Raw genomic sequence first — 27,077 nt, forward strand, 5'->3', positions numbered from 1 at the left:
TTTTTCCGAAAGACATCGCTACAGTTGGCCCACAAATATTGAATGAAATATGCCAGGGGTCCAACGGCAACGTGTTGACTCAGGACCCCTGGCTTGCGAGGATGTGATTCATGGGGTATCTGAATTTACATTTCCCTTTAAAAGTAGTCCAATGGGTCTGCCCCCCCCCCCCCCCCCCCTTCTCTTATGAATTATGATTTTAAAAGGTTTTTTCTCATACTGTGGACCTTTTTAGAAAATATCTTAGACAAAAGTTCCCAATTCTCCAAAATGTATTAAAGCTACAGTAGATCAAAAAAATATTTCTATTACATTACAAAATTTTGTGAATACCAGTAACCAGTAAGGAAGAATGAATATCTTAATTAAACAAGAAATTGCAGATTTGCAGAGTTGTCAAATTCAATCTTAGTCGTAAGATTTGTGTGTGTGAAGGGCTACTGATCTATTAGCATGATTAGACAGGGTTAGACACTGACAAGTGGCACGTCAGCAGAACAGATCCTGAAAATAAGCCTGGAACTGAAGTTCAACTTACCCATCTTATCTTTGCATCTGACATCATAAATCTTTTCCCGGAATATCACAAATTTGCTAAGGCGTTCAATAAACTATTCTGGTATAAAAGTAATATTTATTTTGTTTGCAAAGTTTTTTTTTCCAAAGAAAAAGAAATTATTTGATAAAATATGTCAATGTTAAATACCTGAGTTAAAACTACGTAAGAGCCTAAAGTATGTGTTCATGCAAAAGCGAGAGAAACCAGAAATGAATGCTACCGAATACTTTAAGGAACAAATTGCTAACTTTTTCGGTTCTAATTTTATGTTTCTTCATCAAGTTCCAGTTTGATTTGTTTATCCACATGGTTAGAATTTCCCCTGCATTGTGTTATTTTTACACTACTGAACAACAGGCAGCACTAAATTGCACTTTTTGTAAACAAGCATTAATTTCTTTTCCAATCATGACACTCCTACAGTGAATCAAAGTAAACTTGATTTTAGAATTCCGTGAACAATGGTTGTTGTAATTGGATTTGAAGGAAGTGCCAATAAACTTGGAGTTGGTATTGTTAAAGATGGAGTTGTCTTATCTAATCCACGACATACCTACATAACTCCACCAGGTCAAGGTAAAAAAAAAATTTCATTTCCCTACAGCCACAAATTAAAAGATAAACTTTTCGAAACTTTGAAACTTAATTACTTGATTTTGTTTATTTATTTATTTTTCAGGGTTTTTACCAAAAGATACAGCTAAACATCACAGAGAGCATGCACTCGATGTGTTACAGAAAGCTTTAGATGAAGCAAACATTTCTCCAGAACAAATTGATGTTATTGCATATACAAAAGGTATGCATATTAGCTGTAATTGCTTAATAGGCCTTTCAATCGGATTATCCTATACTTTATAATTGTACTTACAACATTAACCTCCCCCCTTTCCAAAAAAGTTGTCATTTGTGACAAAAATGTAAGTCATATAATTATTTATATTTTTAAATTTTACGGGAGATTTGAGGGTTGTTGTTTTTTTTTACCTTCTAGGTCCAGGAATGGGAGCACCATTGGTTTCCACTGCTATTGTTGCTAGGACTGTGGCACAGCTTTGGAGAAAACCGATTATTGCAGTAAATCATTGCATTGGACGTATCCTTTTACTTTATACTGATATTCTTCAAGAATCATCATTGACACCAACAAAAGGATTGGAATTATTCTGCTGGTCAGTAATTTAATCTTTTTTTTTTTTAATAATTAATTTCTAAATTGAAATATTTTGTTGCTTACCAATATTTGATTTCAAGGAATGTATACATTTTGTTTTGAAAAATACCACTTGTACTTTTATTTCATAAATTAATATTAATTTAAGTGTATAAGAATTACAATTGTATTGTCCTTGACCCTGATGCAGACATAGAAATGGGCCGTTTAGTCACTGGAGCCGTTAATCCAACCGTCCTTTATGTGAGTGGAGGAAATACACAGGTAAATATCAAATAATATCTGTAGTAATGTATACATTTAGCTTCTGTTATGGTGCCTGATGAAGTTTCCTGCAATAGAAAATTTTTTTGGCAGGTGATTGCTTATTCCCAGAGAAGATATCGCATATTTGGGGAAACTATAGATATTGCAGTTGGAAATTGTCTTGATAGATTTGCAAGGGTTTTAAAGGTAAAGCTTTTACCTGTGTTAAAAATATATATTGTTAATGAATTTCTAACTTGCAATGCTCTTTTTAGTGAAAATTTGTAATTCAGAAAATAAATTTCAAGATTGATAATGGAATTTTAAACCACTGGAGAGTAAAATGGAAGGAAACATGTTTAAAAATTTTATTTGTTTCAATATTCAGCTGTCAAATGACCCAAGTCCTGGTTATAATATAGAACAACTGGCAAAAAAGTAAGTGCATGAATATGTCATAAATAAATTTTGAGCTTTTATTATACATGTACATTCCAGCATGTTTTTTTTTATGAAAAACTATTTATAATTCCCCAAACTTTGATTTGTAACGTTGTTTAAATAGGCACACACAAGCGCATAGAAACTTGAGGCATTTTTACAACAAATATTTGTAATGGTTTGGGCCATGGATATCAGCCAGGGTAGCTCAGTCAGTAGAGCACCTGACTAGTGGTGTAGGGGTCCTGGGTTCGATTCCCGGTTCAGCCATACATTTTCTTTTTTACTGTTACAAATTTGGTGCCATTGACCACCCCTGGACTTGCAGGTGAAAGTCCTGCCAAGGGCAAATAAGAACTTGGGTTGTGTCTTCGAGGGCGAAGACAAATTAAGGAGGGAGGAATGTAATGGTTTGGGCCGTGGATATTGGCCTGGGTAGCTCAGTCAGTAGAGCACCTGACTAGTGATGCAGGGGTCTCGGGTTTGATTCCCGGTCCAGCCATACATTTTCTCCTTTACTGTTACATATTATTCATGGGTATTGATCCCCAAACAAATTCCCATCTACTGCTACAAGGCAAATTCACTTGAGACACTTGTATCTATATATATCCATTTATATGCCTTTTTAGGGTGTGACAATGTAAAGAAATGCACACTTCACATATATTTGTATCTGTATATATGTATTACATAATAATGTATTTTTATTTTTTGGAAGATAAACTAACAAGCTTCATTACTGTAATGATAATTGCAGACTAAAATTTTGAAACATGGTAGAAAAAATTTACAAGCACAAAAAAACTTTTGTGATTGGTTAAAACAATAAGAATATTTTCTTTTGTAATTCAGAGGAAAGAAATTCTTAGAACTACCTTATGTTGTTAAAGGAATGGATGTTTCTTTCTCAGGGTTACTCTCCTTTATAGAGGTAATTCATTACTGAATTGTAATACAATGTATAAACTTTATGATAAATATATGTATATATTAATGCATATATGGAGCAATTTTCCTGACATGAAACTTTTAAAAAATAATTAATACACACCTTCCTCTCTTTTCCACCAAGAAATTAAGTCAATTTAAGTAAAATCATTTTGTTATTTATTTAGTATTTAATAATTGATTTATAACAAAATTCCAATTTTAAAAACTTTTTATTGATTGCTGTTGTAGGAGAGAGCACCACAGCTGTTGGACAAGGGAGACTACTCTCCAGAAGACCTCTGCTTTTCTCTACAAGAGACTGTGTTTGCCATGTTGATAGAAATTACAGGTACATGTACACACTTTAAAAATTTAATTTCTACAATATGGCTATTCAATAAGGCTATTATGATGTCATTTTCAAATTATGTCACCTTATGCACAGCAGATCCATTTGAATATAAATGTTAAAAAGTGTAAAACAATTTTAATCTCAAAAGTATTTCAATAAAAATCGACAGTAAAACCTAATGAAATCAGAACCATGGAATCTCATCTTTAAAGAGTGATTGATATAGATTTTCCTGTGTGATTATGACAGATCTAGTTTGTTTAGATGTATTCTTTTACATGAATGCATATTTAATTATATTAAAAATCTCTTCAGAGCGTGCCATGGCTCATTGTGGATCTGAAGAAGTTCTCATTGTTGGAGGTGTTGGCTGTGAGTTGAATTAATATCTAACTTATCAGTAAATAGAAATCACAAAGAGCATTTTATAGATACATTTAAATGCTTTGTACAGCAAAATAAAAATGTCATACACTAAATGTGTAAACAGTTTTCCATAAAATTTTCTTCCCTAATTTTTTTCTTCTTTAGATTCCTATCTTTTGAAGCTATGAAAGTCAAATTAACCTAAACTAAAGCAGCTATACAATAAAATTCCCATTTTTTGACTATTGTAAAGATTTTTCAACGTCTGTAAATATGTTCTGTTTAGTGTTTATAAAGTTCCAGTGCTCTTCCAGACTTTTACAGTATGCATCCTTGATCCCGAATGTATGTAGTGAATGTATTACAGTAACAATAATTTGATGTGTTTATTTCACAGGTAACAAGCGACTACAGGCCATGATGGAAGTCATGGCTAAAGAGAGAGGTGCCAAGCTTTATGCTACAGATGAAAGGTAATCCATACTTATCATTTATAAAAATCACATCAGTTTAATATAATAATGATTCCATGATTCCTTGTGCAGTTAGAATTCAAGGGTATGCTTTAAATTTATTTGATACTTAGGCAATTTGAATTGTTACCAATTTTAAATTCTGAATTTTTAATGAAAATATTTAAGATTTTGTAAAGTAAAATTAGTTTCTAAAATGTAGTGGCTTTTTATTTTTATGTAGTTTTAAACTCATCTCCTATAAACATCAAATACTCTAATTTTATATTTATTGATGGAAAAAAATGTTTATATACTTAGGTTCTGCATTGATAATGGCGCCATGATTGCCCAAGCAGGATGGGAAATGTTTTGTTCAGGACAGACAACTCCACTCAAGGAGACATCTTGCACACAAAGGTAACTATTCTGTATATTATTTTCATTCTTTTAAAAGCAGTTTATATTATAATTTTGTCTTTATTGCATTTGCCATCTATTTGTATCATATTCTTGTATACACTTAAACATTTTTACAAGTTCACTGTGTATCATTAATGAAGAGCACAAATGGTGTGAAATGGTGAGAGATGTGAAAGGGGGGGGGGGGGCATATTGTATAGTTTTATGGGTGTGAGGTTGCTGGGTTGTGGGGTGGGAGTGGGGGTAATGTACTATTATTGGGCATTGAAATATGAATAATTGTTTTCATTTATAAAATATATATATATATAGGGATAAAGCTATTTTGCTAGAGTATCTAATTATTGACCTACATGCATTTCAGATTTCGAACAGATGAAGTTGAAGTTACATGGCGAAGTTAGCTTGACCTTTGAGAAAGTCCAAAAAAATTCATTGAGAAGTACAGGTGTCATTATCAGGATCATAAGACAACCTACATTATGTCATATTGTCATATCTGACATTTTAAAAAGATCTCCTGTCCATATCAAAATTATACTGTATGGATACTTGTACCTTCTCCGTCAGAGTGTTAGGCTGTATAACAAAATGATAATTATACAGCTGGGTTTGAAATAATACAGTGTACATGTTGTATATATATCTCTTTATACTATACCTGACACAGTGATAATCTCTTTTGTACATTCTAATTTTCAGTTTTTGATGTCTTTACATTTTGAGGTGAAATAGGATTTCAAAATAAATTGAAGAAATCATAAGAATTCATTTTTTTTTTTATCTTTTCCACGTGCAGAATTAATGATTAACTTTGTACAAGTCATTTGTACTATTGGTTGGATATTGTTTGAATACCTACTAGGTTGTCATTTATTTTGGACAAATTTTCTTTTAGGTCATTTGCCTCACTACCTTGAAAAAAGCTTCACTACTGCCACCAACTCAATTTTAGTTTCATTCATAGCAAAAGTATTTTTATTTCTATCTAGAATAATAACAGTTTTCAAAATCAATGAACTCATACATGTAGTGATTTAAAAGTTCCTGCAATCAATTTGTCAACTCCTATCTTCTTTTTTCCTCTTTTTCTTCCCTTGGATTGAACATTGAAATTTTGTAACAACTGTGCCTCTGTGCGGTTAATAATGCTTGCACTTGGGGGGGGGGGGAGGGGGGGGGCAGATATCTTTATAATCTTGTGTGTAACAACATTTTTTTTGGGGGGGGAGGGTCTTCTTGTTGTTGTTGCTGTTGAAAACTGCAGGTTTCTTAATTTTTTCTTTGTGGCCCATTAATTTTAAATTATTTTACTTATCCGTCTTTTTGTGTTCTCTTCTGTAGATTTCGCATTTAGTGAGCGCCCTTTGTTTCCTGTGCTTACTTTCTGTTTGACGGTCGCATGGAAAATTATTGAGAGACTAATATAAGTTTGAGACTAAGGATTTAACAATAAATATATCGGTAGAAGAACCTTTTAGTTAAAAAAAATATGGACCTTAAGCACATTAAGAGACTTGAGGAGGAACAACAATTTGCGCTCTTTGAAACTGACAGAAAAATTAAACAATGGTACTGTACTTGGGTTTACAATTATTAATATGTACTTTTTTCAATTATTTCCTTTCTTACTCCTTATTTCAATAGCAAAAATTTATCAGATCAATTAAATCAATGGAAGAAGTTCCGTTTTATGGATCTTGAACATGCATGGTTTTTATAAGTAAGTTATAATGACGGACAATTATCCTTTCAACAGGGAAACATTCAGATCAGACTATGAAGCACTAAAGAAACGACTGACAACATTGCCAGATAAGACTAAACATGATGTCATGGTAAGTTGTCTTTGTTGATAAGATGTTAGAAGCTCCTCATCAATATTTTGATTACATACATCAATAAATTTTGATAATGGAAATTAACTATATCCCAATAAATAAAGCATTCATCCATTTGGAAACTGAGAATGATCGATGTTTTTTTTTTGTGTCTGTGTGTGAAATGGTTTGTATTACAGTGTGTATGACTTATTTCCAAATTAATGAAATGGAGTATTGTTTTGTTATGGTCATAATGTACAGTGTATAAGAGTGATTAAAGCATCATCATAAATGTTTTATCAGTATTGAAGACTCCTCTTAATTGTGTTGGAATATTCCCCATGATTTAGCAATATTTAATTGAAGTTACACACATAATATTATAAACATAATAAACAAGCAGTGTACTAAAAGTAGTGTGATGGATATGAGTTTAAAAGGTGTTGTTTTTAGGTACCATTTGGGCCTTTGGCTTTTATGCCTGGGCAACTGATTCATACAAATGAGATACTTGTGTTGCTAGGAGACAACTGGTTTGCCGAGAGATCTGCCAAACAGGCAACAGAGATCATAGGCAGAAGAATAAAGAGTAAGCATTTATACAGTTCTTGTTTTTAATCACATGTTAATTGCATGGGAATTTTTTCATATACTTGTAAAGACATACAAATGTAGATGTTATCAATATTTAATCACACACATACAAGAAAAAAGTTATTCTGAGGGCAATTGGAGTATAACTCAGTGTCTTTTTCACAGCTGTGCAAAAACAAATAGATGATCTTCAGGCCCAGAAACGTCTTCTTGAACCAAGACTTGAGTTTACAAAGAACATTCCAGGAGGAACAATGGTAATTGGCACCAATAAAGTTTGTGAATTTGATGGCTAGTAGTAGATTTAGAATTGATCAATCTGAGTAATGTATAATCTGCCTAAGAGAAATGACATGACTTTTATCATTTAGGGGCAGTATCATGTTTTTAATGTCAGCACTGTAAAAATTTTCTAGGCCCATTAAAGCAATACTCTTTAATGAGTGTTCTTTAATGAACACATGAAAGTAACAAAGGCAGATAATTTGCATGTACACTGTATGTTTGGTTCACTGTCTAAAAATCAAATTACTGTAATACAGGACATGGATGTTACAAATATGATTTAATATTTTATATACAACCAGAATGAAGATTACTTTGAAATAACAGAAGAATATGATGCTGATAAGGAAAAGCTGTGGAGAGGTTTGTGTCTACATTTCAGGCCACTGAAATTTACAATCAAGAGGATTTGAATTAATTTGCTATGCTGATTGCATAAAAAGATAATTTGTCACTTTGATGCAGAGGAACACAGGAAAAGTATACAGAGACAAAGAAAGAAAGAGAAAATAGAGAGAAAATCTATGGAGAGAGAGAAAACTCTTACAGATGAAGAAATATGGAAGAGGTTGGATGAATTAGAGAAACAGGAAGCCGAACGCCAGGAACTTCCAAGGTGAAATGGAATTAATAACATGAAATTAATTGTATATTAAATAGAACACACATATTCCCAAGAACTATACAATGAAATATACAATTCCTACGTGTATTTAAATTTAGTGAAACATTTCAAGAAATTTTAAAAAAAAAATTGGAAAAATTTCATCAAATGCTTGGAGACAGATTCTACATCATACCACCAAGGCTTTAACATTATTTATAATATACTCTGTTGTGTTGCAGAATTTCAGGAACAGAAACAGCCGATGTCGATTTTTTGAAAAATTTGAAAGAGGACACATCAGTAACATCACTACCACAACAACAAAGAACCAGAAAAGTTCACTTCCGAGAAGAAGAGGAGGAGTCATCTTCTATAGTAGAGTCTGATGAAGAAAGTGAAGTTGGAGACAGTGATGATTTTTCAAGTGATATTGAAGAAGAGGAAGAGAGTCAACGAATGAGAAAGACACAGGTCATCAACTTCTCACATGCAAAAGTAGAAGATAGACTAAAACAAGAAGTGAGTATCTGCTGATAATCTTAAATATTTAGATTATTTTGGGAAATTCTGAAGAAAAGTTATAGATATGAGTATGTCATTGAAAAGAAAAAAAAGGCATAAAAAATCTCCTATGCCGAAATTCCTTAATCAATTTAAGGAATCACTGTCTAATTAGTAGAGTATGCCAGGGCATCAACAATAGTTGGAAACGTGGGATAAGAAGAAGGTACGGTTTCAGCTTTATTGTGCCCTAAAAATTTAATGTTTTCAAAAGGTTTTGAAACTGGCTTAAATTTTAGTTGAGTATATGGCTGTGATAAATCAGGAAAGAATATGGCATGAAGGAGTACCATTCTGGAAATATGATGTCATTAATTTGATGCATTTCTCTATTTTAAACAGAAAAAGCCTCAATGACCCATTTCAAGAGTTATTTTCCTTAAGAAAATAGTGTCCACAGCCGTCGCCCACTTTAATTTTCGGATATGTTGTGTAAAATTCTTTGAAAAATCACATATCTCAAAATCTTTGTGGGCGATGCCTGTGGACAACATTATCTGAAAGAAAATTCCATTGAAAATTGTTGTCTTCTGCAACTTTTTAAGAAAATACGGGAAAATGCACAAGTTTATGACATCACAATTAGCATTTAGAAGGTCATGTGAGAAAAATGATTTGTATGATCTTTCTGCATGGAAGTTAAATGATTCAGAAAGCAGGAGTTTTAATTTTTTTACATTACTTTAATTTTTAAGAAAAACACAGGGCTACATTTGTATTGAAACTGTACCTTGTTCTTTGCATAACGGGCGAATCCTTATATTTCCATTTCATTGTGAAATAAAATTGTAAATTTAGATTTAATAGATTTAAATTACGCCTCACATGTCAATTTCAATAGTCCCCGCCCACTGACGTCAAACACAAAGACAGCTGCACGAGATTTACATGCATATTAGGCCTCCTTAGCATCAGACACAAAGACAGCCGCACGAGAATTACATGCATATTAGTCCTTCTTAGCTCCTGACCTTTCACTTGGCGAAATTTACATTCCGGTAGAATGATCAAGAAATCAACTCAACTAACTTTCAAAGAGTTATCACAGAGAAAACAAAAAGAAATGGAAATATATATAAACAAATCACTGACAAACCCATTGAGGAAATCTTTGTTTTCATTTTAAACAAAGGAAACAAGCTCAGAGGAAGATACTGGTGAAGTAAAAAGCCCTCGGGATATTTACAGACTCTACAAGCCAGACCCAAAATCCATTCTTAAAAACAGTAGCAGTGATGTAAAGAGAGTGAATGTGAAGAAAAAATCTGACAAACAGCGAGCCCCATTAACTGGTCCACCCTCTTCATTGCCAACAGTGAGTATCATCAGTCTGTTTCTTTGCTGGATGGAATCATTTGTGATATTGCACCCCACTGTCTAGAAAGTTATTGATGTGTTTGAGTCAAAGAACTGCTGAAATTGCAGTAATATTACCTGTTTGGTTATATGCAAGAAGTGGACAGTTTCCCTTTTATTAAAGAATACTTAAATTAATTTTAACATTGATTAAATGTTTTTATCAACCATTGTCTCTTCAGGCATTTTCTGGTGTTGTTGTGGAGAAGAAAGTTCCAGAACCTATGCCAACAGTTGCAAAGGAGCAGAAATTTTCTGAAAGTAGTCCACAAATTGCTGCCCAGTCAGAGGAAATTCAGAAGCCAGTACGGGTATCAAAATTTAAAGCCCAACGTCAAAATTTATCAAAAAACTAATATGTAAAGACAAATTATTTTTTATTAATGGATTAAATAAATCCTGCAATTGTCTTTCTTTTCTTGTTTTTTGAATGTAGTATTTAAAGGAGCCAGGAAAAGATGTAATAAAATTGAATTTTGGATCTTTGAATATAAATCATTTATTTATATACCGGTATTTCTTTTTTTTTTGTTTTTGGACATGTCCACAATGTTTCTCACTATTTCTGAACTATATACGAAATAAATATTAAAAAGGTTTATGCAAGGTAAAAACATTGGGTATTTAATACAAGTCAAAACACATTGTCACTTTTGCAATTTGCCAGCACATGATTTTCTTAAGTTCACACATTCAGAGTGAAAAAAAAGGACAAGATCTTGTCATCCCAAACCAAAGGTCTGTCAGTTTAGAATCTTCATTTATTTATTGTTTTATGTTTCAAGGAATTCATTATTCCAGTTTTTTGTAATCAGACTTGCTGACAAGACAAATTTTCAACAACTCTTTCATTCTTTAGAACTAGAGAATCAAACATATTATAAGTTGAGTCAGTCAAATTTATAAAATTTAGTCAAGAGCTTAAGAGTTATAGTTAATGATTACAGTATAATATTATTATTTAGTCCAACATATCAGATTTTTTTTTTTTAGACAATTCAGTAAAAATTTGGAAAAGTTAGAATTTTTACCATGGAAGCAAAACAAACTTGAGGATGAGGAATGAGTTTATTTATCGATGTTGAAAATGTTGACTTATAGTAAATGATGATGAATGTTATTAGGTGAATGAAGAAAAAGTCATGAAAATGCCTAATCAAAATGAGATATCACAAAAAATGATGATGATAATATATAGATGTTAAATATTTACAATGGTCAGTTATTTGTAGATGTGGTGGTAATGATATGATGATTTGATGTGAAGATGAAATATGAATGATGATGATAAAGTTGATGATGGTTGATCCACAAAAGAGTCTCAAACTTATAGTCAATTACAGTTTCTCTTTTCCCACTCTTTAGTTCACATCCTGGAATTTAATCATGAAGAAGTCCTCTGGGTCACGCTGACCTAGCAGCTTCTTCAGTTTTGTTGTCATCCGCTCAGTCAAGTTTGATTTTCTAAAGCAGAAAATGGAGCCCAACTTCTGCGACTGGGGGTCCTTGTTCTTAGCCAAGAAAGCTCTGGTTTTACAGAGTTGACACTGAAATCTTTTTATCTGTAATGATACGAGTTAAACTGTCTCTGAATCTTGATTATGAAATATAAAGTACATTAATTCTTGCAAGTAAAGGCATGCAACTTCATTAGTGTACTTACATTAAAAATTATCTCTTCGCTGTCCTCCAGAATTCTTTGATAACTTTCTGCAGCTTTTACTTCCCCTAAATAAATAAATTGCCATTGATTAATAGAAACAATGTTAATAATCTACTAGCAGAAGAATAATTTCAGTGTATTATTTTTGTCAAAATTTTAGAGTAATGCACTATACATCCTTGGGTGATATTTATAAATACTTATATTTTATTTTGAACATTTTAAGAAATGTATGTTTAAGTTATCCTTGTGTGTGACATTGTATGTAGATACTTGGTCTTATCGCTTTTGAGATTAATAACATGTAAAAAGGTTTTTTAAAAAAGGAAACTTTTGTTCGTGACCTCTTGTTTCCTAAGGTTGTGAAGAGGTGTTTGTGTGCTTCTGCTGCATGATGCAGTATAATTAGCATATTAAAAGACAGTCGTGACAAAAAAAAAAGAAGAAAAAGAAACCTAACAAGATAATAATCAGAATAAAAATGAGACAAAGAGAAGGAAAATCAATTGTTTAAATCTTTTGTGAAATTTGCGTATGTCTAATTTAAAATTGCAAGATGCCAACATAGACCAATTTAATGTAGATTATGACACCGGCGATATAAACAAAATTAAAATGTTTTTAGGACACAACAATTTAAACGTCTAAATGTTTGTATCGTACAATTTCCAAAGTAGAATTATATACCGGTATGTGTTTATAACACACCATTGTTGGCCAGATGGAGTAGGTGTTGGTCCCACATTCTTTGTAGAGTACACAGGTCTGTTGCTGTCACAGAATTCTTTTTAAGGTCCTCCATAAACAAGAAGGCAAACAAAATGTATTTCTTTTGTTGATCTATAAATATTAATAAATAAATAAATACATAAATATGAACGAATAAAATAATATAATAATGAAATGTTAAGTGATCTTATGAGTATTTCACTGTACATGTACATTGTAGTACACTCGACTGGTACTTGTAAAATCTAGGGAAGGTGGGTTGTATCATTATCTTACCAGCGACCTCATTGTTGGTGGAATATGAAAATCTATCATCTGTCTTTGTTGTCTTTTTACCATATAGGAATATTAGGATTTGAAGAATATTCCTTCTCTGGAAGCATGAAAAAAAAAAAATAAACAAGTTTTTTTCCCTGATCATTGAAATAAATTCTTCATCTTTTGATAGATTTCATTTCTAACAAGTTTATTTTGCATTTTGTAATTTTTATTCATATCCTCAGTGGCTGCAAATAAAAAAAAAGCAATATAACATGTTAATCAGAAAGCATTTTACGATAATTGAAGCTTACCACTGGTGTCATTGTCCGTGCGTTTGTTTTGGACACGTAATCTAACAAGCTCGCTCTTAAACGCTGCTCAAATGCCTTGTTTCCAAGTTTGTCCATTTTTTGCATTTACAATCTCTCCCAAGTCTTTGAACACAAAACACAAGAATGGTTCGCAACCTTTGTGACGTCAGTGTACTATGACGCAATGTTATTATGACGCAATCAATATTTCCAAAATAAATCGAGGGAACTGAGACTCATACATTCCCGTTAATTTAAACGATGATTTGGAAATGTGCTTACGTTATTTTCAAATTATAAATACCTGAAAAATTAATATAGACTGAAACTATGTCAGAAAATGTCTTTGTCACTTGATTTTCAAACTATTACCATTTGCTCAATTATTAAATAAATTAAAAATTAACGACAGACTTCCCTAGCTGTTATGAAAAATAGTGCAGCTTGCGCAAGTTGGAACAATATTAAGGTAGTACAAACACCCATGAAATCTGTTTTTAACTAATTTCTTATATAAGTACACTAGAATAAAAGAATAATATTACTATAATGTCAAGGCATAATCATGTTATTCAATTCGCGAATGGAATAAGTTTGACGTTGTACACGTAACCTCATTACATTTATAAAACTGATTTTAATGATAAAAAGCATTAATAAAATGATAAAAAGAATTATACAGTTAGACAAGACTCTTAAATTTACTTTTCACGGTAAGCGAATTGAATAACATGAGTATATATATACAGAGGCAACATTCTAAACGTCTCTGAAAGGGGAGATTTTCCCCGGAAAAGGGTTTCTTTGGGGGCCATGCAGATAAAAAATGGGGCTTGGATTTTTTGGGGGGATTTTCATTTTTAAAATAATGAAAGAATTGAATGAAGCGAATTGAATAACATGAGTATATACCGACGCAAGTTCAATTTTCCTTCCTATAAAAAGCAAGTGAACCGAATCGATAATACATATCAGATATTAAGAGCGAATGGAATAACATGAGTATATATATAGTGAGGCAAGACTCTTAAATTGACTTTTCAGGGAAAGCGAATTGAATAACATGAGTATATATATACAGAGGCAACATTCTAAACGTCTCTGAAAGGGGAGATTTTCCCCGGAAAAGGGTTTCTTGGGGGGTCATACAGATATAAAATGGGGCTTGGATTTTTTTGGGGGAATTTTCATTCTCAACAAATGTAGGAATTGAATGAAGCGAATTGAATAACATGAGTATATACCGACGCAAGTTCTATTTTCCTTTCTACAAAAAGCAAGTGAACCGAATCGATAATACATATCAGATATTAAGAGCGAATGGAATAACATGAGTATATATATATATTGAGGCAAGACTTAAATTGACTTTTCAGGGAAAGCGAATTGAATAACATGAGTATATATATACAGAGGCAACATTCTAAACGTCTCTGAAAGGGAAGATTTTCCCCGGAAAAGGGTTTCTTTGGGGGTCATACAGATAAAAAAAATGGGGCTTAGATTTTTGGGGGGATCTTCATTTTTAAAAATAATGAAGGAATTGAATGAAGCGAATTGAATAACATGAGTATATACCGACGCAAGTTCTGTTTTTCCTTTCAATAAAACGCAAGTGAACCGAATCGTTAATTATATATCAGATATTAAGAGCGAATGGAATAACATGAGTATATATATAGTGAGGCAAGACTCTTAAATTGACTTTTCAGGGAAAGCGAATTGAATAACATGAGTATATATATACAGAGGCAACATTCTAAACGTCTCTGAAAGGGGAGGTTTTCCCCGGAAAAGGGTTTATTTGGGGGTCATACAGATAAAAAATGGGGCTTGGATTTTTTGGGGGGTTTTCATTCTTAAAATAATGAAGGAATTGAATGAAGTGAATTGAATAACATGAGTATATACCGACATAAGTTCTGTTTTTCAACGCAAATCAGGGACAGCGAATTCATTAACACGAGTAAATATATAAAAATACAAACTATTCCATTTATTCCGTAAATAATACACATTCTTAGTGAACTTTGAAGTCAGTTAAAAATTTGTAAGGATTCACTTATCAAAACCAGTAGATACATAACTTTGAAAAAATCAGGACTGAGGTTGCAAATTTATAATACAGATGCAAGTAAATTGCATTTTTGTCTAAAAGGGAAGTATATATAAACTTGTCTTATATCTACATTACATATATTTTTCTTCTCATTTTCGAGCCCACTGCGTCAACGAACGTCAAGTTTGATCTATACATTTGAGTACACATCACTCACGTTAAACTTGCACTGTACGAGGCCCATGAAAACAATTGGATGGTGAACACCGTGAACACTCTTAACACTACACTGAATAATATGAAAGAAGGAACACAAATAATTTACATTTTAATAATAGTTGTAATTAGCGTTTTTACCACATGCACTTCGATACGAAGAGTGAAATCCCAACAAGCTATTTAATACTGCGTTTATTCCGTAAATGGCATACAAATTAATATGTTACGTCTTTATATTTCATCTAATACGAAATAAATAACAAATGGATGATGTATCTGTTATTTTCTTTGAACACTAGAAGTACAACAAAATTAAAAACATATTAAATAAAATTCCGTTTATTCCGTAAATGACATCAATGGCATAACCCGTTATTTTAAAATACGTACTTTACATATAAAATATTAGAAATAAGTAAATTTACTAATTAAAAAGCACATTTTGGTATTTTTCCTTTTAATTCCTTCTCCATTAGTTCTCATTTATTCTGTTTGCAGTATTATATATTTAAATATACGTGAAAACAGCAAAAATTAGTACATTTACGGAATAAATAGCATATTTTTAATTTAAATTCATTTCATATTTCTTTTGTTTCTTGTATATATTCTTAGATATATGTGAAAACAGCAAAAATTAGTACATTTACGGAATAAATAGCATATTTTTAATTTAAATTTCTTTCATATTTATTTTGTTTCTGGTATTATATACTTAGATATATGTGAAAACAACATCCTTCAAAAGGAAAAGAAACGTAAACGTTAACGTGTACAACGTCAAACTTAATCCATTCGCGAATTGAATAACATGATTATGCCAAAAAAAAATTAGAGAATCCTATATATTGGCCATTCGAGAGCCTACATTTTAGAATGTGTTTATGCCATCTACATGCAATATGACAGCCTGTTACTAAATGCAAAGTAACTTTTGATCCATTTATACCAGAGACCTGATATTTGGACATATTTAAAAGGAGCCTCAATAAAGGTCAAGGTCATATATAGAGGTCAAATCATCTACTGATTCTTTTAAATTTTTGCATTGAATATTTTTATAAATCTCCAAAACATCTGAAACTAGTACTGTCAGTTCAATGTTCCTCATTTTGACACATATTTATCTAGGTTCCATTTCAATCATTCTGTTGACTTTTTTGTAAAAAATGAATTATACAATTTCTTTTAAGAAAACTTAAAGTGTAGTGTACTTACATGTGAATTTTCAATTCCTTGGCTATGTATGTTCTATTTTTTTAAATCACATTTTACTTAAATATACTGGTATCAATATAAATCAATATCAATGTAAATTACTGAAATTTAGTAACAAAAACAGGAGTCTCATGAAGTTTTTTTCTTCACATTTGCATTAGTTATACGTACGTGTCTATTATTTTCACCAAACATGCGCTGAACTTGATATTAGTGGCTTTAAATTCTCTGTCATTTTAATTGACCCACTTTATAGATTTTACAAAGACGTAGAATCTCTGTAATCAAATTCACATCAATATTATAGTAGATCTAGCATATATTGTTCCATCTCCTTTTTGAGCTTTACAATAAAAGTTTTTTCCCCGAAATTCATCGGCTTTAACCTTGCTTTGTCAATAAAGAAATGTTCTTTTGAACAGAACTTTAACGACTATTTGGTGTTGCTGCTAACTCGATTATTTATAATTTCCTCATCATTGCATGGACCGTATCTTGCATTGACCTCGAATTCCATGTTTGCGGTGAAGATGACAAAATCTGATGTTAATTTCATTTTAAGCAATGCGGTTTTATCTCATTGTAGACCTTTGTTATTTTTCTTACAGATAAAGTTAATTTCTCACCAAAAATACCCCACATTTGGTCACATGACAACGCCATTAAAACACTCATTTTGTTTTTATTTTACACCAGACCAGAACCAATTCATTGAAAGAAGCAAAACAAAATCGAACACCACATAAAATACCCTAAAACAACACAAATTGATGTGTTATCTTGAAATTTCCTAGCTATATTCAGTTTAACATATTCCACCAATTGTGGCTTCACATGGTGTCCCTGTATCCATTTCTACAGCAGTCACTCTTAATTCGGTATCACCAAAAATGTACAGAACTTTAACCTTTCGTGGATTTTCACATGGATGTGGGATGTTTATATCCATTTTCCACAGTTTTTGCACACAAGGTTCGTCAATATATTTTGGATCCTCTTTTATTGAGAAGAACAATTCAAGTGGAACAGTTTGCTGAAATACTTCATTGGTTTGGTACTTCTTCTCTATTTCGTGTTCCACTTCAACAGCGGTGCCTGATTTCATAAAACAGCTAAAAACATTCTGACATCGATCAACTCCGTCAATAATACATCTTCGTTTGGGGTCATGAACCATTGGATCAAATACTGGTGTGGTTTTTACGCCGTAGGAATATTTGATCACCCTGCTTTTGATCGTTTTTGGTCGATGACCAAACAAAACAGCACCTTTCAATACGGCTAAGCCAGCCTCTTGAGGAATTATAAGACGTTTATCAGGAAAGTTCGCCTTGATGGCATGTTGCACCATGGGACTCTCTGAGAAACCACCGACCAGTAAGAACCTATTTATGTTTTGCACTTCCGGTTGCATTAAAATGAGCCTTATATACTCCACAATCTGATCAGTAATAGATGTGAAAAGTTGTTTTGCAAAATCTGCACTGAAACGAAGCTTGTTCCCCGTAAGAGATATATCGTTGGACACGGAAGAAACTGCAAGCAATTCTTTAAAACTTTTATTTAACTTGATGGAGCAAAGTTCTTGGAGGGAAACGTATGGTATGGTCATATTGATTTTTCCATCACTCTCAGGTTTAATATTTCGTTTGAAGACTTCAATTTCCCGCAGTAGATCCATATATCCTTCCACATGGACTCTTCTGAATTCATTAAAGACCGACTCTCCCACGATTTCCCTGATTACGCCAAGAACTTTAGCGTCCATTGCCGTACCTCCACATGCCCCTCCACTGGCTTTATACAGCTCCTTCAGAAAATCATCATCCAACTTCTCATGACATGTTATGTCGGCAGTTCCTCCTGGGAAAAATTACACAGGTTTTGAAATTTATCTGACATGGTTGATTTTTGCAGAATTATTAGGAAAAAATGTCAAAAGGGAAAACCTGGTATGATATTTGCTTTTATTATGGATATTTGACCACCAGTACATAGTCGTGACCATTAGAGTAAGGATTCAATCCTTCTTTAAAAAAATCCCTCTTAGATTCATTAAAGACAAGTTAACATTCCTATGGAGGCTTACATCTCTCTCATCATTTGTTTTAACTCACGCACAGCTTACCCCCAAGATCTATGACCATATATCTAGTACCCACAGCGGATACACCAAAACCTCGCTGTCCTTTTGTACGATCCACATGAATGTGTTGACAATGAATAGATGCTGCCTCGGGTTCCAAAGCGAGCTTCAAACAATTATCTTTTATCCCCGCCTTAGAAAAATAAATAAAATCATCTTAGTTTATCAATTACATTATATTCACAATAAATCCTCTATATTTATTTCTATATCAGTATTTATTATTGAATTCAATGAATACCTTCTTGGCTGCTTTCCTCATGAACATTTTGGCGGAATCTGACCAGATTGCAGGTACTGTAAGTACCCACAGTACTTCGTCTGCCTTCAGAGTTGTACCTCTGGTATCTAGAAGATCAAGTAAATGGTCTTTCAGGGCTTTGATGGAAAGAGAAAAGACTGTCATTGCGGGTAGCTTCTTTCCACTGGCGTCTTTTATTTTCAGGTTTTCTAATGACTCCTGAAATTGAATTGAATCAGATAGAACGTTACTATGAACGCATGTTTTTATAAGGCATGATGTGCATGTCAGAAAAAACAAGTGTTTTTCTATGAAGTATATATATGGCATCGGATATACATTCATAAATCTGTCCATCTGCTTACACACACACACACACACACACACACACAAAGAGAGATAGAGTGTGTTGAAGTAAATGCTACCAACTACGACCTTGTTTAAATGCTTTCAAAGCTCAAATAAATAAGAATTGTTTCAAAAAAGAAATGATATGGAGATATAACGTTAATTTATTGCTTCTTATTATTGAAGACATGTAACACACCTCACTTTCATGTAGGTTCATTTTAAATCTGTAAAAGTAATAATAATCCTCCGTCTCTTCGTCCATGGTGATGTTGCTGTACTGGTTCTCTGCCTCATATCCAAACGACTTGAATTTCTTATTGTTATCCAGTAGTAAACATGTTGGGGTCTTCAGGGACAACAGACTTTGTTGTCCGGAGACCCAAGCCTGATTAGCGTGAATTTTCATTGGATCCTCCTCCAAATCACGGACCATTCCGAAGGCATAGCCAGAGTATGTGGTCCCAAAGTCAATGGCAGCAACAAGAAAATATTTTTCCATTTTAAAATTAATTCTGTAAGCCAATCAAGGTTTATTAATATTGTTGTAATAAGTAAAGGCATAAATGCCAATAAATCAATATTCTTTTGCTTAATCTTAATATTAAATATTCTAAATTTATCACATATATATACTATATACATGACTATCATAAATACACAGTGATGGAATATTAGAACTGCAAGATAATGACTGTGACTTTAAACCTTATAAACATACTTTACCTTTCAGATTGGTGGTGTTTACTTGTTACGCTTCCTACTTTCGTTTTAAACTTTATCTTTAAATAATGTTGACAACTATATGTACCTATAAAATGGGTCATGTGTGTAAATCGGGGCTACAGATGGGATTTAAAAACAATTAGACTAATGATTTTGATTATAACTGTCTCTATTTATGAAATCCAATTTAGATAATGACAGAGACAAAGTATACTCTTTTTATTTGCTTGATTAGAAACATGAGAAATATAGAAAAAGACAAAATTTTAATAAGGAAATGCCAAATCTAAAAAAAGTCATTCATACATTTCCGTTGATAATCATGAGGGTTCTACGACTGTAAACTTGTGAGTTCTTCGTTATAATTAATTTTGTATCAGAGACTCTTATGAAAAACTGTTTAATAAGTTCCAGGAAATGGCTGAACTTCGACTGTACGTGCAAAAGGTGTATGTGAGATTTTCACAAATATAAACTTGGAACTTTAATTTTTTGACCGAAATAAATAATACTAGTAACCTATTGCTTTTAAGTTTCATATCATAAAATTGAAACATAATATTGGGATCCTCTCATCTAAAATTCTACATCTTGTGTCTTGATATGAAAAGCCAACGGGTTCAAATTCCAACTCGGTACGTAATTCTTATATTGTACAAATATAAACCTTTAATTTGTAAATTGTTAATCATAACTTTCCATACCTTGATGCACTGCGATTAAGGATCCAAGATTCTTGTGGAAAACTGTGTTATAGTTGCAGGAAATGGTCGAACCTGCCGACTTTACAAGTGGTATATATGTATCCGAGCTTTTGCACAAATGTATACTTTTAATGTACCATACTGTATAGTAGGTTTTTGATCTCTGCATTTACGTAACAGATGCAATCTATATGTATAGTGGCAATTAAGAAAGAAGGATATTCAAGAAACTCTACTGGTGTCTTCTATATCGGTGGACATACATGCACCTATACTACTGTACATGTGTATTTTAAAACTAAATTGGAACTACACATGTGTATCTATTTCTCATAAATGGTGGTAGATTTATTTTTCATGAAAAACGAAACACATTTAGTAACATATATTTTTAATCTTACAATATTATCAACATTCAACAAATTATTCTCAGTAAACAACCAACAAAATTGCATTGAAGGATACAAGTTTCATTTAATTCCTTGTCGATCCAAGAAAACGACACGATTTAAGATACGGAACTTTGCTTAAACGCACTACTTTCAATTTTAAACTTGTCTGGAATCTCAATTTCATCCACCTTGTCCATATCAAACTCTCCTTCATCACTACTCGTCCTGCTGACGTCACTGGAAGACACGTCTTCGATTGGAGAACATGGTGTGACATCACAAAGTTTTCCCAACAAACTATCAATAATGGGCGGGAAAGGCTTATGTATCCGCTGTTTAGATAGTTCTTTCTTTTCGAGGTATTTTTCTACGTACTCGGACACATAAGATGGGCATCCACGTGGATCATGTGATCCTTCCTTCTCTGGACGCACCCAGAACTGTCTCTGGCTATCACAAAGTGGGGGCTTTTTATTCAGTTTTATTTCCTCCAGCAACCAATTAGTTAATTCGTCCGAAAAATATTCTTGGAATGTCTCTTTCACCTTGGACATTGGCCGAACAAGTTTCACTTTGGAAGCAGTGTTTGCATGTAGAAATACTTTGATAGCTTTCCAAACGGCGTGAAAGACTGCATTGTGGTTTAAACAAATGACCATTCCTAACCGTTCTGGGTAATGATCCGCTAGTATCTGTGTCACTCCATAGCCAAGTTTGGGATTGCACAATGGAAGTGTCATACCTGCAAAAGATGATAATCATAGTACAGTAATTCTTGTTGATCTTGTGAGTGACCTGAAATAGTTAATCATGTAGAGTTGATCAAGAACTTAAAAAAGAAAAAGCTTAAGGTATATTCAGAAAAAAAATATAGATAACAGATTTTAGACTATTTAAAATATATTCGACGCCTGAACCTTAAGGTGTGCACATATACCTGAGCAGTCAACCACAAACACCCAAGTACTGATTCCAGGTTTCATGGTAAGTTTGGCATTTTCTATGATATAAGACACGTGGGTTACTGAGTCCTCGGCGCTGTACCTATGTGTAGCCGCCTGTCTGAAGTTAGAATAGATCACTGGTCGTCCACTCTCATCAAATCCAACTTGACGCTGCAATATGGAGGTTGCAACTTTTAGATGAATTTATAAATTAGCATTGTAAAACTCAATAATAACATTTAGAGGCTTTTCCTTTACAGCCTTTAAGGAAAAGCAACAAGTGTCTCAATAGTTCAAACTCCGATGGAAAAATTTTAGAAATTTTAGATAGAACACCGAACGAGGAGGATCTAATGACAGGGTTGTCCCTAAGAATTGAAATAACAGGGGACATTAATAAAGTAGAAGGGTTTTTTGGGTTCCTTCCTAACGGGGGGGGGGGGGGGTTGAGGGGGAATACCAGAATAACCGGGGGATTACATCATTATAGGCGGGGAAATTCCCCGGCGCCCGGGTCTTAGGGACAACCCTGAATGAGTTAACATATTATATACGTTACTAAAGAAAGAAACCCTTCTATGTTCATGTTTAACAGTTTGTGTCATAATGACATCTGAACAGAATGTTACTTACCATTGTATGAAACCCTGGTCTCTCGTGGCACCACCTACAGTCAATGTCTATAAGGTTGAGCCGCCTCCTGTATTCTATTGTATTCCGAAGCAATTTCTCAGCCTCATCAATATTCCAGTCACGTGACTTAAGATATCTTACAATGCTTAAAAGAAAGAATGATACAAATTATAACCATTAACAAAAAGGCAAAGAACAGAACGGAACAAAATGCTCACTTTGACATATTTTGGACTGGTATTAATGCATTGTTCTCAAGTACAAAGTGGTTTGAATAAAAAATTTAAGTCATTAACTTTTTATAATTTAAACGTGTATAATGCAAAATCTCTCTCTTGAAGAAGTAATATGATATTGAAATTGGATTAACATCATCACAAGCAATAGGAACAAACTGTTATTTCTGCAATCCTACAGTGTCCTAGACTTACATGTAATTACTTATAATATCAAAGGTTAAGAGAGTTTGAGTTATTTTAGGAACTTGTGAATTGTCTCCCCTCCTTCATTCTCGACATTATAAGGACAATTAATGGAATAAATAGTCCATCTAGTTTGTTAGATCGATAAAACGTTTTAGTGGTGGTGATCTTTCAAAATGACGAATTATAAAAGTTGTTCTTCAATGTGAGAAAAACCAATGATGCATCGCAACCAATTGATAAAATTGTCATTGCTGGTAGGGTGTTACTTAGCAATGCTTTCTAATGCAGACTGTTGCCTTGAACGTTTGCCCATCAAATGCAACTTATTATGGTTGATTACCCTTATTTTTCAATAAACCTTTAATGTATTAGACATGTACATTTGTTTGAATGCCACTGTAATTTTCAGGACATATTGTGAAGCCTTGTACATGATTTACACTTAGTTTACAAAGGGCAATGGGTCTGAAATTTTAAGCAATAAATGCACTGTATTTTGCTTACGTTGTATCATTTGGATAGAAATCCCCATCCCCTTCTATTGGAGCCACATCCTTCATTCTTTCCTTTAAGGTCTCTATACATTTCTCCATTACTGTCTTCTTAAACTGAAAAGGTGGTAATGAAGATCTTTAAAATTAACTGTTTAATCATGCTTTAAAGTATTTTTTTAAGAGTTCAAGCCTATTATTTTGACATCGAATTTCACAATATTGACCTCTTTCACATAGTCATCACGGGCACAAGTTTGAAAATATGACAAGTATCTCCGGTGCGGGTTCCTTTCCATATACATGTAGCATTCAACATTTAATAATTAATTATATATACAGGAATTTTCGAGTATTTAATGAAACCTTAGTGTCACACTAGTATTTAGTATATTTTTGCTGCACAGTTGTGTATGAATTCCGATAACATATGCATATTAAGATACCGCACTTTTAATTTGATGATTTCGATGAAAGATTATAGATTTCTTCTTGTTATACACAGTATACAACATCTGTGGAAAAAATGCGGACGTCAAACCTAACTAAATCCACAGGGATCAATAACATGAATGATTTGGCAGAAAAAAAGTTATGATTCATTTGAATGAATTTTTTTAATAGTATTTTAACAACACACAGATATACTCACCTTTACAATACCCGATTATACAAATAAAGAATTCAGTAATGGATGCATGAAAACGATGACAATCATACCTCAATGTGGCTTTCAGTATAATTTATCCTCTGATATTTACAATAAGATATATATGTATTTGATATCTGAAAGTCCTTTATATATAAAGTCCCCTACGTTCATCACTGTTAGATTATCAAAATAAAGTAATACTTACTTTTTAAACTATCTTAGGGATTACATTAAAAAAAAATAGACCAAGGATATATGTTTGTCCGCCTCGCCCTCATACGCCCTGGTAGTTGACGTCACAAGTACAAGTTCTTAAGTATGACGCAAAATCACAGAATCGCTAGCATTGCTTTTCCAGCAGATAATAAATACCTCAAAGGTGTTTTACTTTAAAGAGGGTTTCTTCGTTTGTTTTATCACATATATGTTTTCAAAAGCTTAAAGACAACGACACTGTTTGTCTACAACATTTCAAAAACTTAATAAACATTTTCAATCCTAAGACAAATATTGAGTACCCATCCTTCACATGCACATAAAGTACATTATACATGTTATGTTGTTTTAAGCTTTTCTGTGTGTAAATGTACATATAAATGTAGAAAATTCATTTACAGTTAAGGTTTGATCAAAAAGCACGCGAATTATCCCTGTATTTGCATAATCACAGATCTCAGAAATGCACTAAGCACTACATGCATGAATTAAGAAAATCTTTGAATGAACTTTACTTTGAGAATGTATATTTCAGTCATGGTGAATTTGTAAAGATTTTTGAAAGCATATTAAATTCATGATGAATTAGTGAGGATTTATATACATATATATTACAAGCATGAGAATTTGCAAGGATTTATATATTATATATATTATATATATTATAACCATGGTGAATAACTGAATTTGTGAAGATTGTAAGAAAGCTTACATGAATTCCTAGTGAATGAGCTGTCCCAAGTCAGTAAATCCATAAAAATCTTGTAGTTACTGTTCAATTCTTCCTTGTAAAGTCTCCTCTTTTCCTCCTAAAGCGACTAACCCTGTTGATTGAATTTATATATAATTTCCAAATAAAGAAATATAAGCATACTGACAAAAAAATATTTTGAAATTAAATCACATGCTTCTTAATTTGTGGTTTCAAAAAGTTTTGTAATCTCAGCGATGTATTTATTTATATATTTTGCAATGCTCTATACGTTCACTGACAAAAATTTAACAGCTCATATCAATATCATGTTTTAATAATCATATATACGCTCTATTTCAAAAGTGGTATTGCAAAATATTTAATCATTATGAAATACACTGCCATTTAAAATTTTAAAAGCATTCGAATTTCTTATGTATAAAACAAATAATTCAAATATCATCCAACTTACGTTTTTTTTTTTTTTAAATGTGTGTCTCACTGAATGTAATAATAAATTAAAAACAAACAAACCAAAAACAGGAAATTATAAACAACACTTACCTGCTGCTCATCGGCATTGATTGTGTGCATCTTTTAACCGAGGTTGACGCACTTTGCTACACTATCTTTACGTACCTTTATTTGTCTTTTAAAACAGATTACTACTGCACCAGGTATATGCATGATTGTGTTTTTTTGCCCTTTGAATATGTACTTACAAACATCATTAATCGTCTAAAAACCCCATGACTTTTTAGTATGCTAAACAGTGACCATTTACAGACACGGTGTAATACATTCGCGATAATTTTCTTATTCACATCCCATTAAAAGCTTTACTTCGAAGGTTAAATTTTACAATTAGGAATGGGTCACTATGGGGTTGTATTCATCAGAGCTGAACCAACAAATCATTACCCTGGGGTATGTATGTGTTCTGGACACAGAAATTCGTACATGTATAAATATATTTTCAGTTTCAAGATCTTTTCTAAAAGCATAATACGATTTCAATAAGATTAAGTGATAGTAGCTTAAATGATTGAAACAGACATATGTCTTACTATACGATAGACAAAAAATTAATAAATGCTCACCTGTACAAAAATAAAATTCTCCCTAGGCGTTATTATCTTATCAACCTTCGCAGTAATTTCACATATGGTAGCAACTGCTAAACTTCACAAAGTTCACATATGACCACTTTATAACAGTATATAGTTGCGCTGGTAAAGACCGATTACTCAGCTTCTAATCGATATTTCACGTGGCAAGTACGAGATGCAGCTCTTGTCTACTGGATGTTTTCCAGGTTTTTTTTCCGCTCGTATGATTCCTATTTATCGTGATTGAGTAGTAACATTCTTTACCTCAGAAGTGAATTAATAATCATATTTATATTTGTGTATTGCGAAGTAGAATATCATGTATAGCTATATAATTAGAAATATTTCAAGGCCGTATTTTTATATTAATACATGTATGTAGGATTGTTAAAAATCGGAACTTGCGAAACTTCAACTTAATTTTTACACTGTCTTCTTACGGACATTCTTCCATTTAAGAAATAGAAGTATTTGGAAGTTTTTGCGATATATAAAAGCTTTATCAAAGAACGAGGGCGCTTTTGATTGACATTCGGCAGGTATCGGGGCGCACTTGAAAAGTGAAAATTTTATTGCACTGTAAAATTAAATTTTAACATTCTTTTGATTTATCATGTTCCTATGTAATAGGAAAGGTAACATTTTCCCAATAGTGTGTTTTGATTTCCTTAAAAATAATTTGAAACATGGCTAGATGCGTCATTTGCTACAAAATATTACATTT

The 27,077-nt window shown here is 32.5% G+C and overlaps 5 protein-coding genes across 5 annotated transcripts in view; 2 read left to right on the forward strand and 3 right to left on the reverse strand.

Annotated features, from left to right (window-relative positions):
- Window positions 1-10,545, forward strand: part of LOC133204665 (uncharacterized) — a 48,260-nt gene extending 37,715 nt beyond the window's left edge. Inside the window, exons 13-33 of the mRNA XM_061340412.1 lie at window positions 1,046-1,135; window positions 1,239-1,358; window positions 1,554-1,655; window positions 1,882-1,997; window positions 2,091-2,186; window positions 2,368-2,417; window positions 3,276-3,354; window positions 3,603-3,702; window positions 4,021-4,077; window positions 4,469-4,544; window positions 4,845-4,943; window positions 5,064-5,106; window positions 6,415-6,518; window positions 6,706-6,784; window positions 7,223-7,358; window positions 7,529-7,620; window positions 7,951-8,011; window positions 8,114-8,264; window positions 8,495-8,774; window positions 9,949-10,131; window positions 10,355-10,545. Of these exons, the coding sequence (XP_061196396.1) occupies window positions 1,046-1,135; window positions 1,239-1,358; window positions 1,554-1,655; window positions 1,882-1,997; window positions 2,091-2,186; window positions 2,368-2,417; window positions 3,276-3,354; window positions 3,603-3,702; window positions 4,021-4,077; window positions 4,469-4,544; window positions 4,845-4,943; window positions 5,064-5,106; window positions 6,415-6,518; window positions 6,706-6,784; window positions 7,223-7,358; window positions 7,529-7,620; window positions 7,951-8,011; window positions 8,114-8,264; window positions 8,495-8,774; window positions 9,949-10,131; window positions 10,355-10,528 (2,288 nt within the window). The 3' untranslated portion in view covers window positions 10,529-10,545. The remainder of the gene's footprint in view (window positions 1-1,045; window positions 1,136-1,238; window positions 1,359-1,553; window positions 1,656-1,881; window positions 1,998-2,090; window positions 2,187-2,367; window positions 2,418-3,275; window positions 3,355-3,602; window positions 3,703-4,020; window positions 4,078-4,468; window positions 4,545-4,844; window positions 4,944-5,063; window positions 5,107-6,414; window positions 6,519-6,705; window positions 6,785-7,222; window positions 7,359-7,528; window positions 7,621-7,950; window positions 8,012-8,113; window positions 8,265-8,494; window positions 8,775-9,948; window positions 10,132-10,354) is intronic.
- On the forward strand, window positions 878-5,654 carry LOC133172545 (probable tRNA N6-adenosine threonylcarbamoyltransferase). Its single transcript, XM_061307457.1, has 12 exons — window positions 878-1,135; window positions 1,239-1,358; window positions 1,554-1,655; window positions 1,924-1,997; window positions 2,091-2,186; window positions 2,368-2,417; window positions 3,276-3,354; window positions 3,603-3,702; window positions 4,021-4,077; window positions 4,469-4,544; window positions 4,845-4,943; window positions 5,311-5,654. The coding sequence occupies exons 1-12, from the start codon at window positions 1,021-1,023 to the stop codon at window positions 5,348-5,350; spliced, it is 1,008 nt and encodes a 335-aa protein (XP_061163441.1). The 5' UTR covers window positions 878-1,020; the 3' UTR covers window positions 5,351-5,654.
- Window positions 10,546-11,416: 871 nt separating the features above from the next.
- Window positions 11,417-13,232, reverse strand: LOC133171679 (uncharacterized). Its single transcript, XM_061306463.1, has 5 exons — window positions 13,137-13,232; window positions 12,841-12,937; window positions 12,544-12,675; window positions 11,836-11,900; window positions 11,417-11,734 (listed from the first exon to the last, which is right to left on the reverse strand). Exons 1-5 carry the CDS (start codon window positions 13,230-13,232, stop codon window positions 11,534-11,536), a joined length of 591 nt encoding a protein of 196 aa, XP_061162447.1. The 3' UTR covers window positions 11,417-11,533.
- Window positions 13,233-17,330: 4,098 nt separating this feature from the next.
- LOC133172454 (heat shock 70 kDa protein 12B-like) lies at window positions 17,331-19,870 on the reverse strand. The gene is made up of 4 exons (XM_061307337.1): window positions 19,567-19,870; window positions 19,020-19,238; window positions 18,761-18,911; window positions 17,331-18,495 (listed from the first exon to the last, which is right to left on the reverse strand). Exons 1-4 carry the CDS (start codon window positions 19,867-19,869, stop codon window positions 17,438-17,440), a joined length of 1,731 nt encoding a protein of 576 aa, XP_061163321.1. The 5' UTR covers window position 19,870; the 3' UTR covers window positions 17,331-17,437.
- A 1,301-nt stretch (window positions 19,871-21,171) lies between these two features.
- On the reverse strand, window positions 21,172-26,479 carry LOC133205858 (phosphatidylinositol transfer protein 3-like). Its single transcript, XM_061341745.1, has 6 exons — window positions 26,345-26,479; window positions 25,263-25,374; window positions 23,696-23,799; window positions 22,767-22,911; window positions 22,127-22,304; window positions 21,172-21,931 (listed from the first exon to the last, which is right to left on the reverse strand). Exons 3-6 carry the CDS (start codon window positions 23,782-23,784, stop codon window positions 21,306-21,308), a joined length of 1,038 nt encoding a protein of 345 aa, XP_061197729.1. The 5' UTR covers window positions 23,785-23,799; window positions 25,263-25,374; window positions 26,345-26,479; the 3' UTR covers window positions 21,172-21,305.
- Between the last annotated feature and the right edge of the window lie 598 nt (window positions 26,480-27,077).

The sequence above is a fragment of the Saccostrea echinata genome, unplaced genomic scaffold (assembly GCF_033153115.1).
Source record: "Saccostrea echinata isolate AGI-Se365-2 ecotype Australia unplaced genomic scaffold, CSIRO_AGI_Sech_v1 ptg000054l, whole genome shotgun sequence".
Taxonomy (NCBI): Eukaryota; Metazoa; Mollusca; class Bivalvia; order Ostreida; family Ostreidae; genus Saccostrea; species Saccostrea echinata.